The 13,566-nt window shown below is 30.3% G+C and overlaps 1 protein-coding gene across 1 annotated transcript in view; it reads right to left on the bottom strand.

Annotated features, from left to right (window-relative positions):
- Positions 1 to 11,237, bottom strand: part of LOC108915227 (probable cation-transporting ATPase 13A3) — a 34,692-nt gene extending 23,455 nt beyond the window's left edge. The window contains exons 1-2 of the mRNA XM_018721202.1: positions 10,475 to 11,237; positions 9,618 to 10,025 (exon numbers count right to left, since the gene is read on the bottom strand). Coding sequence (XP_018576718.1) covers positions 9,618 to 9,714 — 97 coding nt within the window. The 5' untranslated portion in view covers positions 9,715 to 10,025; positions 10,475 to 11,237. The remainder of the gene's footprint in view (positions 1 to 9,617; positions 10,026 to 10,474) is intronic.
- Between the last annotated feature and the right edge of the window lie 2,329 nt (positions 11,238 to 13,566).

Genomic DNA, 13,566 nt, shown 5'->3' with positions numbered 1-13,566 from the left:
AAAGGAATTGTTTACAACTCTGTAACACCTAATACGGGAGAAGAACTTTGGGATAGAATAAAAGATGTCATACGGTAAGTTAGATGAATATATAATACGTTTCCTATTCTTAATAGTTTAATAAAACTTTTAAAGAAATGTGTCAAAAAGAATGGAGAACACGCAGAACATTTATAATAAATTAGTAGACAGTTTATTACTGCCACCTTTCAGTTTATTATGTTATTAATTATGTTATTTTTTATTATGTTTATTTCCAAAAAATATGGGGTATGTGTTAGTAAATATTTTCTCCAATATCTTCATAACCGAGCATAATTTCGACTTTTGGCAGGTATACATTTTTTGTGTAGAATAAAACTATCTACCTTTTTCTGATAGTCGCGTGTAAAAATTTAAACGTACCAAAAAGTTACAGAAGAATATTCATAAAGGGTTGTAGTAAAATGAACGCCCTGTATGGTTTACCCTAATAGGAACATAATCACTGCATACTTCATGAGGATCAACTAAGCAACGGGAAATTTTGCTCAAATCGGTTAACTGGGTTCTGAGTTAATGAGAAAACAAGAACTAAAAAAAGAAACTTTAACACTAACTTTTTTTTGTGACATTTTTCATTTAAGCAAGTTTAGTTAAATCGACACCATTTGGGTTCTAGATTATACCCTTGAAGTATGTAACATTCGTTAGATGACACCCTGTATATTATATGAACATACAAGACTAGATATAAGTATGTTACAATCAAAATTTTTTTTAGAAATTAAAAACATATTACAGAATTTTGTTAAACATGGAAAAAAGGTAATTAATATAACTGACAAATATAAAATATTGCAGGGTTTTCCAGTAATCAGTTACTCAATGATAATGATTAATTTTCTATACATATTGCACAAGTTGTAACAGTTTAGTTATTCGCACGACATAAAATTTTAACAACCATTTTAGTCATCACTGAGGCATTCAAATGTTCCAGACGAGATTTTACATGGAATATTGCCAACAACTTGCTATATACTCCGCAAATTTTCCATGATGATAAGTATCAATATCTGATAACTTACTGTTTATTTATAGCTAACTGTACTATTCATACCTATGAACTGTTTTCTGAAAGTATAGAGTCATTTCCATAAAAGTGTAGTTACATTTGCATTAAAAATTCTGTCATATCTTACTGTGTTGTAAGTCAACACTGCTAACAATGGTCAACTGTAGGGGCTAATTGCTCAAGTGTATATTGATAGCATACTTAATTTAATCGCTGCAGAACGCCAAAGGGAATACCTCACCCTATTGACAAATCCTAAGCTGAAATATTGTCATACAATTGATTGTATATTTTCCTTTACAGCTGAGAGAAATATAGTTCTAATACACAAACTTCTACAAATATCCCATTTTTGCGCAAAACAATAGATATAAATAAAAATATTATGAGATAAGTGCCATATATAAAAAAATCAGCGCATTACATCATCTCAATACTATTTTTTCTATTGTTGTTAAATGTTTAAATCAAACAAATATATCACAATTATAGGGGCGATGAATAAGTTCTAGCTGTTTTCCAACAGATGGCGTTACTAAAACTGCATGAAAACCACGTGTTTGAAAGCATTGGGGATGATTTATAAGTGTCATACGAGTTAAAGTCGAGAGATGCCGAAGGGCATCTTTGCAAGTGTGAACAGCCGCTTCAACAGCAGAAACGGAAAGGTTTTTTGCATCGTATCGTGACTGGATGAAAAATGAGAAAAGGTAGTGACTAGCGATGGGCAATGCTTTCAGTGACATGTGTTTTACTAGTTTTTTAAATAAAGCATTACTTTTTATGAAAAAACCAGCGAGACCTTATTCAACATATCATTAGTTATATTTATAAAATCAGAATCTTCACTCTGATACAATTTTGGAGTTATTGTTTTTGCTAAATTGATAGGAGAGAATACATCATCTGTGTTATAATAAGATAACACTTTGGACAGCTAGCAATATTATATATCCACATTAGATAACATTTATTTGAAGGGGGGGTATAACAATACAATCTATTTTTGGCAATATTTAAACTCATTCTAATTTTTTTTTGTATGATTTCAGGAAAAATTTTGAATTATGAAATGAATTGCTATAATAGAAATATTTTAATATACATATTATTCCAATCTTTTTTTTTCACTTGCAGGTGCACTAGTAAGAATAATTTTATTCCTGGAATAACACAACGTAAAATACTGAAATATTAAAATGTTACAAATGCTAATGAAGTTGAAAATTATTTCTTATTTTAAGATCTGAGCTTCTTCCGTTAATTTTATGGTTGGTTGCTTTAATTTAGGAGTCAGTTAAAGAAAAAAATTTTTTTATATCGGCGCTGAACAGGCAATTTAAAAGTTTAATCAATAAATCCGATCAGCACCAAATTTGAATTTATACCTATTTTAAGACATCGCTTAAAATGCGCTTTAAAATGAATTTCTTCTTCTAAATCACTATTAAAAAATATATTTCAAATAGAAATTGAAAAGGAAATTACGTACCACATTGTAATCTTTTGTTTTATACATATTTCTTTTAAAAGTACGTTAATTGTGTAATATTTCTGCAAAACGTCAATGACTACTAAAAAGAAATGAAATTAAACGACTACATTTATCAAGAAATGGAAATGTACGTATCTGTTTATGCTTAACAATATAAATAACTACATTTTTTTATGACCTAGATAATAACCTTCATTAATTTTGTATGTGACATTGGCGCAATATTCTGAAGCATTACAAATCGTTCTCTGAAATTTGAGCAAGAAGTAAATTAATATTTTGGGCAATTTATTATTAAATTTAAAAATAATAAAAAACTATGTGATGGATCACCAAGTAATTGTTGAAAACGCTAAAAACATGTTTACCGACTTCAAAATACAATTTACAAATTGAAAGAATAGAAATTTGAGGAGCCATAGAATCTCTTATAAAATATGTTAAGAAATTTCAGTATGAAGTACACACATTTTATTGAAATTTATTATAGCATTTATTAACATCAATACAAGACGTTAAACCTTTAAATGTACAGAACAAGGAAGTTCGTCTAATTATTGACATTGTCCAAAGTTTTAGAAGTTAGGCCGGTCACTAACAGGGGGCAGTGTAGTCAACATTCTCAGATCTATGTAAGCCTGCCCCAAAAAGAGGAAATTTGTAACTTAAATTGTAATAATACGGTAATAAAAGTAATAAATGTAATAAATATTGAAGACAAATGCGAAATTTGGCAGATCTCGGGGTGTCAATCGCTATTCCCTCTGGATCCTGACGGCCTGCAAACGTCAAAACTTGTGGGCAAGCCCCTACTTTGACTTTTCTAATAGCATAGCCTATAAAATCAATAGTTAAACTTTGAAGGTACCATGAGTGTTATAGGATAATAATGCTCGGTAAGTACACTGTCGACTTTGATGTATTATTATTATCCATATAACACCCTGGTACCTATGTGAATACTATTTAATTATTTCTTAAGAGTTTCTAAGGGAGTTAGTTGTGGGTGAGGCATTAAACATTCACCAAAATTTTTTTACCTATTTATACATGCAATAATAATAATTATAGGCAGTTCTCGAGTTACGTTGTTCCGAGTTGAGTCGAACAATATTTTAACACCAGTCCTCAATCTAATGTCAATGGTTTCGAGATACGTCATGGGCTATAATATTTTTAAGGAACGTGATCTAAATTTTGAAAGAAGTTTTAATGTTAATAACAAAATTATTACTTCCTGTTAGTGTTATCGAGAAAAGTATGAAAACAAGAAAAAAACGAAGCAAAACAAATCGAACTGATATGTTTTTTGAACCAATGGTTTAGTTTTTATTATAGTTCTCTATTTTTTCAGTTGTGCAATAAGTATGTACCAAATACATGGTTTATTTATAAATAAATTATGATTATTTAATATTAATAAGTAGTTTTTTTTTTACATTATAATCTTCTGATAGAATCTAACTCCTTCACTTTATATAGAAATGGATGGAAAAAAATGTATCGACTTACATTTCAATTTATGTCATATATTTTGAGAACCGAACATGTCGTAAATAAGAGGACTGCTTGTACTAGAATGTATGTCTTTAAAGCTGTATTTGTCTGTATTTAAGACTACATACTAAGAACTTAGCTTTTTATGATAGACACCTATGTATACAGGGTGTAACTAAATAAGTGTAAAACATTTAAGGGGGTGATTCCTCATCGAAAAAAAGATAGGATCTTTCATATAAAGAAACTTCATTGGAGCATCCCTTGTTAAGATACAGCCCCTTAAAGGGGGTACATAAAATTTGTTTAACAATTTTTTTCACAAGCACTAAACAAGTTACAATATTGAAATTAACCTGACATTTTCTACTACCAAAAAGACACTTAGCCAGTAATTTATTTGGTTTACCCCATGGTTGTAAGGGGTGGAAAACGCAACCCCTAAAATTTATTTCCAACGTAATTTTTTGTCTTATTATTTTTTTACCATTTAAAAATTTATTTCCGATAGCCTGTTTCATTCTAAAAAAAAATGTCTCTTGAATTTTTTGCCCAAATTAAACCAGTTCGCAGCAAAAAATTATTTTACGAACAAGATACATATCGCCATAAAACGAAAATACGAAACTAATTTATCTAGTAGGCCGCCATTAGCGATACTGACAATTAAATTGGAATCAAGCTGTCAGTTTGTAAATTTTTGAAATTGAAGTAATACTAATTGTGTATTGTTCTGTTCTTAATTTGTTACTTTAATAATTCACTTGTTATTAAAATGGCATACACAAATGAGGAAATGGCTGATATGCATTACGTTTACGGTCTGTCGCAGGGGAATGGGTTAGAAGCTTCTACAAGATATGCTGAAATGTATCCTCAACGGCAGCATCCTTCACATAGAATATTTGTCTGACTTCATCAACGATTACGTGAATATGGTTCATTCAACAAAAGAACGCAGGATTGTGGTCGCCATCGAGAAGTAAGAACACCACAGCTTGAGGCAGCAGTACTTAATTTGATAGAAGAACAACCTACTACCAGTACTAGAAAGATTGCTTTCCAGCTAAATGTTGATCATATGACGGTATTTCGAATTTTAAAGGAACATCTCTTATACCCTTACCATCTGCAACGAGTACAGGCACTGTTACCGCGAGACTTTCCGAACCGTCTTGAATTTTGCAATTGGATGCTGGAAATGATTAGAAGAAATCGTGACTTTCTGAAGACGATCGAATTCACAGACGAATGTAGTTTTTCTCGGGACAAGATTATTAATTTTCATAATTACCACATATGGGCTGATGAAAACCATCACGCTATTGTCGAAACTAACCATCAAGAACAGTTTTCTCTTAAGGTGTGGGTCGGAGTTATTGGGGATTATTTAATTGGGCCTCATTTTCTACCTCCTCGATTAAATGGTGAGGCATACGTTCAATTTTTAAGAAAAGTGCATCCCCCCGTACTGCTGGAGGAAGTTCCTTTGGGCGTCAGAAGGGATATGGTTTTTATGCATGATGGGGCTCCCGCCCATTTTAGTCAAGTAGCACGTCAGCATTTAACTGAAACATATGCAAATCAGTGGATAGGTCGAGGAGGACCACAGAATTGGCCCGCTCGATCCCCGGATCTCAATCCTCTGGATTTGTCTACTTGGGGCCATTTGCAGCATTTGGTTTATCGTACTCCTGTTCGCGATGTAGAGGACTTAAGAAACCGCATTATCGATGCGTGCAGGGTAATTAGAGAGACTCCAGGAATATTTGAGCGAATACGTGGCTCAATGCGCCGACGTCTAGACGCATGCGTAATGTCTGAAGGTAGACATATTGAACATTTACTATGATTTCTACATGTTGTATGTTTTGTTATTATTAAATTAGTTTTGATTATTCCCCTTTAATCATTTAATGCAGGTAGTAACTACAAAATAACAGTAAATCCAGTCCGCATTTATGACGATGTATCTCTGTAGTTGTTCGTAAAATAATTTTTTACTGCGAACTGGTTTAATTTGGGCAAAAAATTCAAGAGACATTTTTTTTTAGAATGAAACAGGCTATCGGAAATAAATTTTTAAATGGTAAAAAAATAATAAGACAAAAAGTTACGTTGGAAATAAATTTTAGGGGTTGCGTTTTCCACCCCTTACAACCATGGGGTAAACCAAATAAATTACTGGCTAAGTGTCTTTTTGGTAGTAGAAAATGTCAGGTTAATTTCAATATTGTAACTTGTTTAGTGCTTGTGAAAAAAATTGTTAAACAAATTTTATGTACCCCCTTTAAGGGGCTGTATCTTAACAAGGGATGCTCCAATGAAGTTTCTTTATATGAAAGATCCTATCTTTTTTTCGATGAGGAATCACCCCCTTAAATGTTTTACACTTATTTAGTTACACCCTGTATACATAGGTGTCTATCATAAAAAGCTAAGTTCTTAGTAAAACCTGCAAAGGTTTTAAGAAAAAAAATTGTTAAATGTTATAAAATTAATTCATTTTTAAATATTGTACACCGAGTTGCACATGTAGTTGTATTTATTTATTTACTTCATTTTAAAGATAAAAAATCGAGTAAAAAATAGTTCATACTGACATTGTCCACAAAACCATCTTTTTTAAGACACATGATATAAGCCTTGTTTGTAGTAGTAAATCTTAAACTAATTCAAGCAACACGCATAAGTGGAGTATGAGTTACGATAAAATTATTTTAATATTTTTTTCAAGATACCAAATGTAGAATTAATTAAAAATTTATATGCAAGTAGGTACATTAAAATAGGGGTTTTTCATACTACAAACAAATGTAAATTAAACTACTTTGTTAATATTAAATATATAAAGAAAAATGAAAGGAAATAAGTTTCATCTAATAAGACAAAGTAACATAAAAAGAAGCAACAAAGTTAAATATGAAAACAAAGCTGCTTATCTCTTAAACAACAAAAATATGTTTGGTTTGATAAGAATTTGACAATTTTTTCATTGTTTCATTTTTCAGAAGTGAGAAAACATCAAAATGATTAGATCACAATAAAAATGCTGCAAATAATTTCAGTGGATATATATAACAAATTATTTATTAAAGAAAACCAACATTATAAATTTATAGTTTTTCTAATAAATCAACTTAGGATAAAATGAAACTGAAAAAATAAACTTTAATCTATCATTATGGTGACTTCATTATATTTTCCCAGCATCTAAATATATATTTAAAAGGTTCAAAGCTATCTCAATAGATTTCAAACTGATTTATATGTATTTTCAAAATTTTTATATATTCTTTAATTAGGTATATCCATTTAACGAGCGTTCTACCCGAGGGGTATGCCACTTCACAAAAGTTGTACACGTATTTATAAATACTTGGATATTTAAAGTATTTATGGTATTTAAACGTATTTAAAGGTAATTGTAAATACCCTTCAGGGATTTAATTGTATTTATCTACTCCTATTAATTTATATATTAATTATTCAACTGCTTTTGAGCAATTAATAGTATCAATAAACAAGTAGCGTGAGTTTTTATAGTGAGTTATTATAACTCACGCTGGGCTTCTACAATGATAATTCGGTATGTAAATAGTGTACGCAGTAAATTCTTGGAAATTTTTAAGCCGATAAATACGTTCCATTGGTGTAAAATGGAAAGAATTTTTAACAAGTGGAAAGGAATGAATAATTAAAAGATTTTAAAATTATTAAATTGCCAACACCTCTCAGTAGGCGGAACTGTCAATTATTATCATTGAGGAGACTAATGTCATTTGATATTTTAACAAAATAATTTTGACGTTTTCAAATCAATTTCTAGTAATAGTCCTAAAAAAGATGAATGTAGATAGCGAAGAAGAGTTATTATGTACACCTCCAGAAATAAGAGAAGTAGTTAATAATGCAATACAGAATTTATTACCAGAAAAATCAAAAAACAAGTATAAAGGTGTATATAAAAATTTTCAAGATTGGTGTAGCAATAAAAACGTTAACTCGTTTACAGAAAATGTAGTCGTAGATAAAGTATAGTATTCAACTTGCGGTAATGGTCATAACTCACTTGACGAATTACAGCACTCGCCTGCGGCTCGTGCTGCAAACTTCATCTGCGTGAGTTATGACCTGCATTACCGCTCATTAAATAATATACTATTAAATCTAATTATAAAGATTTTAATGTATTTCTGTATAAATAACAGTATTTCAAGCATTTAAGTGTAATAAAGTATATTTAATAGCATCTAGCTCTAGTAATTTGCTAAAAGTCGTGATTTTTTACCTAATTATCTGAAATTATTTTCATATGAAGGTACAATATTTAGGACTACGAAATTTTAAAAATAAATGCTTAGAATGTAATTATTGTAGAATTTATTACAATGACCTGCTGATGTTTCAGAAATTATTTTATGATTTTTCTTAACCACATTAATCACTTAAAACCCTAGTAATTAAAATTTTTAGAGAATTTTGAACCTACTTTCTGTTTCTGTTTAAAAACTGGCTTTTTGAACATTTAAGGAAATGCAAATAATGATATACAGTAATGCAGAACAACTTACATAGCAAAGCATGTAAAAATAGATATAAATAGATAATTAAAATGTTTTTTTTAAGGTTCTTATATTTTTTTTAATATTGCTACTTTGTCAAACCTTTTTTTAAAAAAATGGTGAATTTCCTAATAAGTTGATGGGCTCATAGAAAATAAACTTTTCCCGAACTACCTGCATGTCTTCGTTTGTTGTATTGATCCAATCCTTTTTTAAAAAACTTTATTTTAACACCATTCTGGTTTTCAATTATTCGTCCTAAAAACCAGTCTTCTTCATAAAATACTGCACAGTACTTTTCGATTTTTATACATATTTTTTTCCCTGTCACCACAAGATTTAAAAATTTTTATTTATAGAGCAGTTTTTTTAGCAACAACTGATTTACAATAAGGATCTAATAAATATATTTAGGTTGATTTTTAAAAAAATGATTAATTTATATTGAATATTCATTAACTTATACGTTTGTAGGTATATGTACTCGTATATGTTTACATTTGCCTAAAATTGAGTTTAAAAAATATTGCAAAAGTACTTATCTTAATAAAAAATGTTCAGCAATATTGGGCAAATTGTAAACTTATAAACACATATCCAAGTGTAGTTAACCATATTTACAAGTATTTAATTTAATTTAATTGTATTTAAGTGTATTTAATGGTATTTGAAAATATTACAATGTATTTAAAAGTATTTTAAGTATATTTAGATATATTTAACTGTATTTATATGTATATAATGGTATTTAAAAGTATTTAGAACAAAACTGTACACGTATTTAAAGAGTGGCCAACCCCTCGGTTCTACCCCTAAATTGTGGTTGAAAAATAAATATAAAGTCTACCTAGGTATGCCTGCAAAACAAACTGTAAGGAAATTTCAGTTCATGCAGTCAGGGAAGTCTAAGGACGTTGAAATAAGTTACGTAGAAATCATAGGGGGGAAATATGTAAGGATAGATTTAGCTCACAAAATTTATTAAACAATTCAAAAAACTAACCTCTGAGAAGTCCCTCGTTTTGTTCCTGAATTTTGGACAGGTCCGCTTTCTGGGACCCATTTCCGCATATTTTCGAAAAGATACTTTCGGACCCCATGTCTAACACTTAATTTTAAAAACACTCACTTGGTCAGATTCACAATGCCACTATGAGGTTCAAGAATTAGATTAACAAAATGACACTATTTTATATTAATAATTTGCTTTTATGTTAAATTAAGTTTAAGTAAATGCATACAGTCAAAATGAACACTGAATGAAGTACTTTTTCTTAGGTTTTGTGTCCAGCACAACAAATACGTAGCTCTCTGGAATTCTAGGTTGCAAAGTATAACTTTTTCTACACTTTGCCCTTCATCTAAAAAAATCTTCAGGTTTTTCTGTGTCTCAAGTGTTTTTCCATATAACCTAAAATGGGATAGATGGTGTTAATAATGTTCGGCTTTTAACTAATTTGTTTGCATATATTATTTAAAAAATCTAAGTAATTATCATATTTTAACACAAGAAAGAATTATTTTTTTAATATATTTTAAACATGTGTATCCATTGACAGCATACCTTTACAAAAATTACTTATAATATGTTATATAATGTGCTAATATTATGTTTTACTTTTTATGCTGTAACCCAAGGTTATACCTACTAAATTTATGAACAAAATTTTTGATACCTTAATAATTTTAAAATTATAAGCCGGATATATAACGTAGAGGTATATAGTTCTATTAGTAATACAAAATCTGATTTTTAAATGATTTGAAGTCACACAGAACGATTTCAAGTTGTGTTAAAATTTCTCACCGACCATAGGCAAAATGAAGCAAATAAAAATATTATAAGTTAAATATACCTACCTTAACTTCAAAAATAAAATCAACCCGGGGTGAAATGATATCAAGTAAATGTCATATATCCATAATATAGACTTTTTAGCAATCGATGTCAGTCGCCAGGGTCATTTTTTGCTCGATAACCAATGCTAGATGTTACAAAGGCAGATTCGACATTGTGCATCTTATTGGTACAGATCCCACTAATTTTGTCCAAATTTATAGCACTAAACACTTTAATATATCTATTATAATCACTAGTATACATAATATTTGGATTAAAAAACATTAATAAAAAATAGAAGAAACACTATTTAAGTACTTGAGGTCTTTTGTAGACTCTTTTTACACTGATAAGTCACAAAGGAAATTTTAACCACGTCAAATTTCCGCGAAAAAAATTAATTAATGAAACCTAACCTCACTTTTCTGCGAGCACGATTCAAATATGTAACTTGATATTACTAACAGTCTTAGAGCTTCTAATAATTCGATTTAATATTAAAAATTTATAAATCTTCATTTTCAAGCAGTTCGAAAATGCACCAGACAACACTTCTGCTCTTCTTGGAATTCTTACACAAAAATTTATAATTTTCGACAGCTAAATGCAAGATTATTTTAAACGAATTTTGTAAGGTCGCATGGATCTTATTCGCGTAAAACTTTTCAAAAATTGGCTGATTTTTATCTTCTGTATTGCACAAGAGCCACTAACACAGATATCACACAGCACAAAAATGGATATTCATCCCAGAGCAAAACGAAATGACTGATGTGTGACGTATTACCGCTACCGCAATTAGACGATAGATGCGATGACGAAATCAGTGATGCCAGATGAGTAGATCTGAAAATATGTAGATGTCACGCAGAAATTCCCTAGTGAATATTATAAAGGCAATTTACTACGCAAATTCGTAAAGAGGGGGCAACACTGCGAAATTTAGAGAAGGGAACAGTTTTCTAAAAAAAAGAAAACAAAATGGGTGACCTAGTTTATCATATCTGCATCTATCAAAAAAATATTACAGTTTGAAATTCGATATTTGCACAAAAGCACAAAATTCGTAGATATCATGGAATTTCCTATATCTCTAGCTTCGGAAATATGGTACAATTTCCTCCAGAACTAGAGAAAATCCGTAAATTTGGCATCGCTGGGCGGACCTAAAATTTTTAGACGAGTTGTGTGCATATCGTTCCATGTTCAGAGGTGGCGCTTTCTAACATAGATTTAAATAGCATATAATCAAAGATCAAATCTGAGCTTCAAATTAAATAACAAATTACATGATATTTCATAACATGACAAACGAATAAATTGATTAGATCTATATAGAGGAACAATTAACTTCTCGGTACCTATTCTTATAAATATACAGTGTATTGTGAATATACAGGGTGTCTCAGAATAACGTGTACAACGGAGGACCACAGATTCGTGGACTCAAAATAGGCAGATTTACACTAATTCAGTTCGTGAAAATTTTTTGAATTTTGTAAATAACTCGAATACGTATTAATCGATTTTGATTATTTTTGGGGTGTGGACTTTTACTTTCAATCTACACATTTTGGTGTTATATAGAGCGTTTTTTAAAACCTGCAACTCCTACAAAATTGATGTATGGTGATAATATCTGGTCATAACTTTTTCCTCTTTCGGGCAATAATGACAACTATTTTTTATCTGATAGGTGATACGATTTGGAAGTTTTTGGGTCCCTTGTAGAATTTTGATTAAATGAACGGTTTGGGTACAAAAAAATATTTTTTAAATATCTACATTATCGTGCCACTCATATTATAATGATTAAAAAACTGTTAGTAGGCACTGATTTTGTAGGTTGACTGTAATTTCAATCTGATCTTTAACTCATTGTACTTGACAATTCTTAGTGAGACCTGTTACTTCATTTTTTGATATGGATACACACACATAATTAGAATTATTTACAACATGCCTAATTTTATTCAAAAAATTAGAAAAAACAATCAAATACACCGCATTGATAGCATTATTATTGACCCTGTTATTCTACTCAATAGACTCGCATCAATGACGAATTTTGTTTAGAATTTTTGTTAAACACTTTACAGTTATTTTAAGGTGTGCCGTTATTGCTCAGATCTAACATGTGGTTTATACATGATGGAGCTTCACCACATTTCACTGTCAATGTCCGGCAGCATCTGAACCAAAGATTCCCTCGTCGATGGATCGGTAGAAGGGATAATGTTACTGTTAACTGGCCTGTTCGTTCACAAGACTTAAAACACCTTGCGACTATTATCTTTGGGGTACTTTGAAAACAACAGTGTGTGTGTATACTTCCACATCTAACAGTGAAGAAGAGTTGTGGGAGACATATCCAAATTGCCCTAAATGTTTTAAAAAATTGGCCTCAAAAAGTGCAAATGGTGTCCTTTATCCCACTAAACACGAAACGTAAATGAAACGTTGCAAATGAGATGTTTTACTAAACATTTGAAACATTAACTAGAAACGTTTCTGTTTCATTACAGAAATGTAGCACTTGAAAACTTATTTAGTGAAACATAGCCGAAACGTTACAATTGAAGAGAGTTTGAAACATTACTCGAAACATTCCCTTTCGATCTCGGAAACATAACAGACGAACAACCCTTTGCTATTTTTGCTTATCTTATGGAACATTCGGCATTAGTTAAATTTTGCTCTCAATCCCCAATCCTTCTCAAGCGTTAGTTCATTTGCCTTTGTTATATAAAGACATAATTAGAAAAAAAAATGTGGTAGCATATTTATAACACAAGTCTAGAAAAAATGTATGTTCGTGACTTGCGTAGACTGCGCGTAACAGCCCGAGTTTATTTGTTTCCCGTGTGTCGTTTCAATTCGTATTATGTTAGGTTAGGTTTGCGGTTTGTCAGTTTGCTTGGTTTCGTTGTTATTCATCTTTACTTTGACGCTATTTTATGTGATAATTTGTAGTGTGTGCAGTTGTGGTTATTGTAAGGTGCATATAAAATAATGAATATTGATGCAAAATGTTTAAAACGATATGTGTGTAGAGATTTCCAATTTTGCGTCACATCTACCTAAATATAGTTATACCCACTACCTATTACAG

The sequence above is a fragment of the Anoplophora glabripennis genome, unplaced genomic scaffold (assembly GCF_000390285.2).
Source record: "Anoplophora glabripennis isolate ALB-LARVAE unplaced genomic scaffold, Agla_2.0 scaffold945, whole genome shotgun sequence".
NCBI classification, from domain to species: Eukaryota; Metazoa; Arthropoda; class Insecta; order Coleoptera; family Cerambycidae; genus Anoplophora; species Anoplophora glabripennis.
This window is presented reverse-complemented; position numbering and strand designations above follow the sequence as displayed.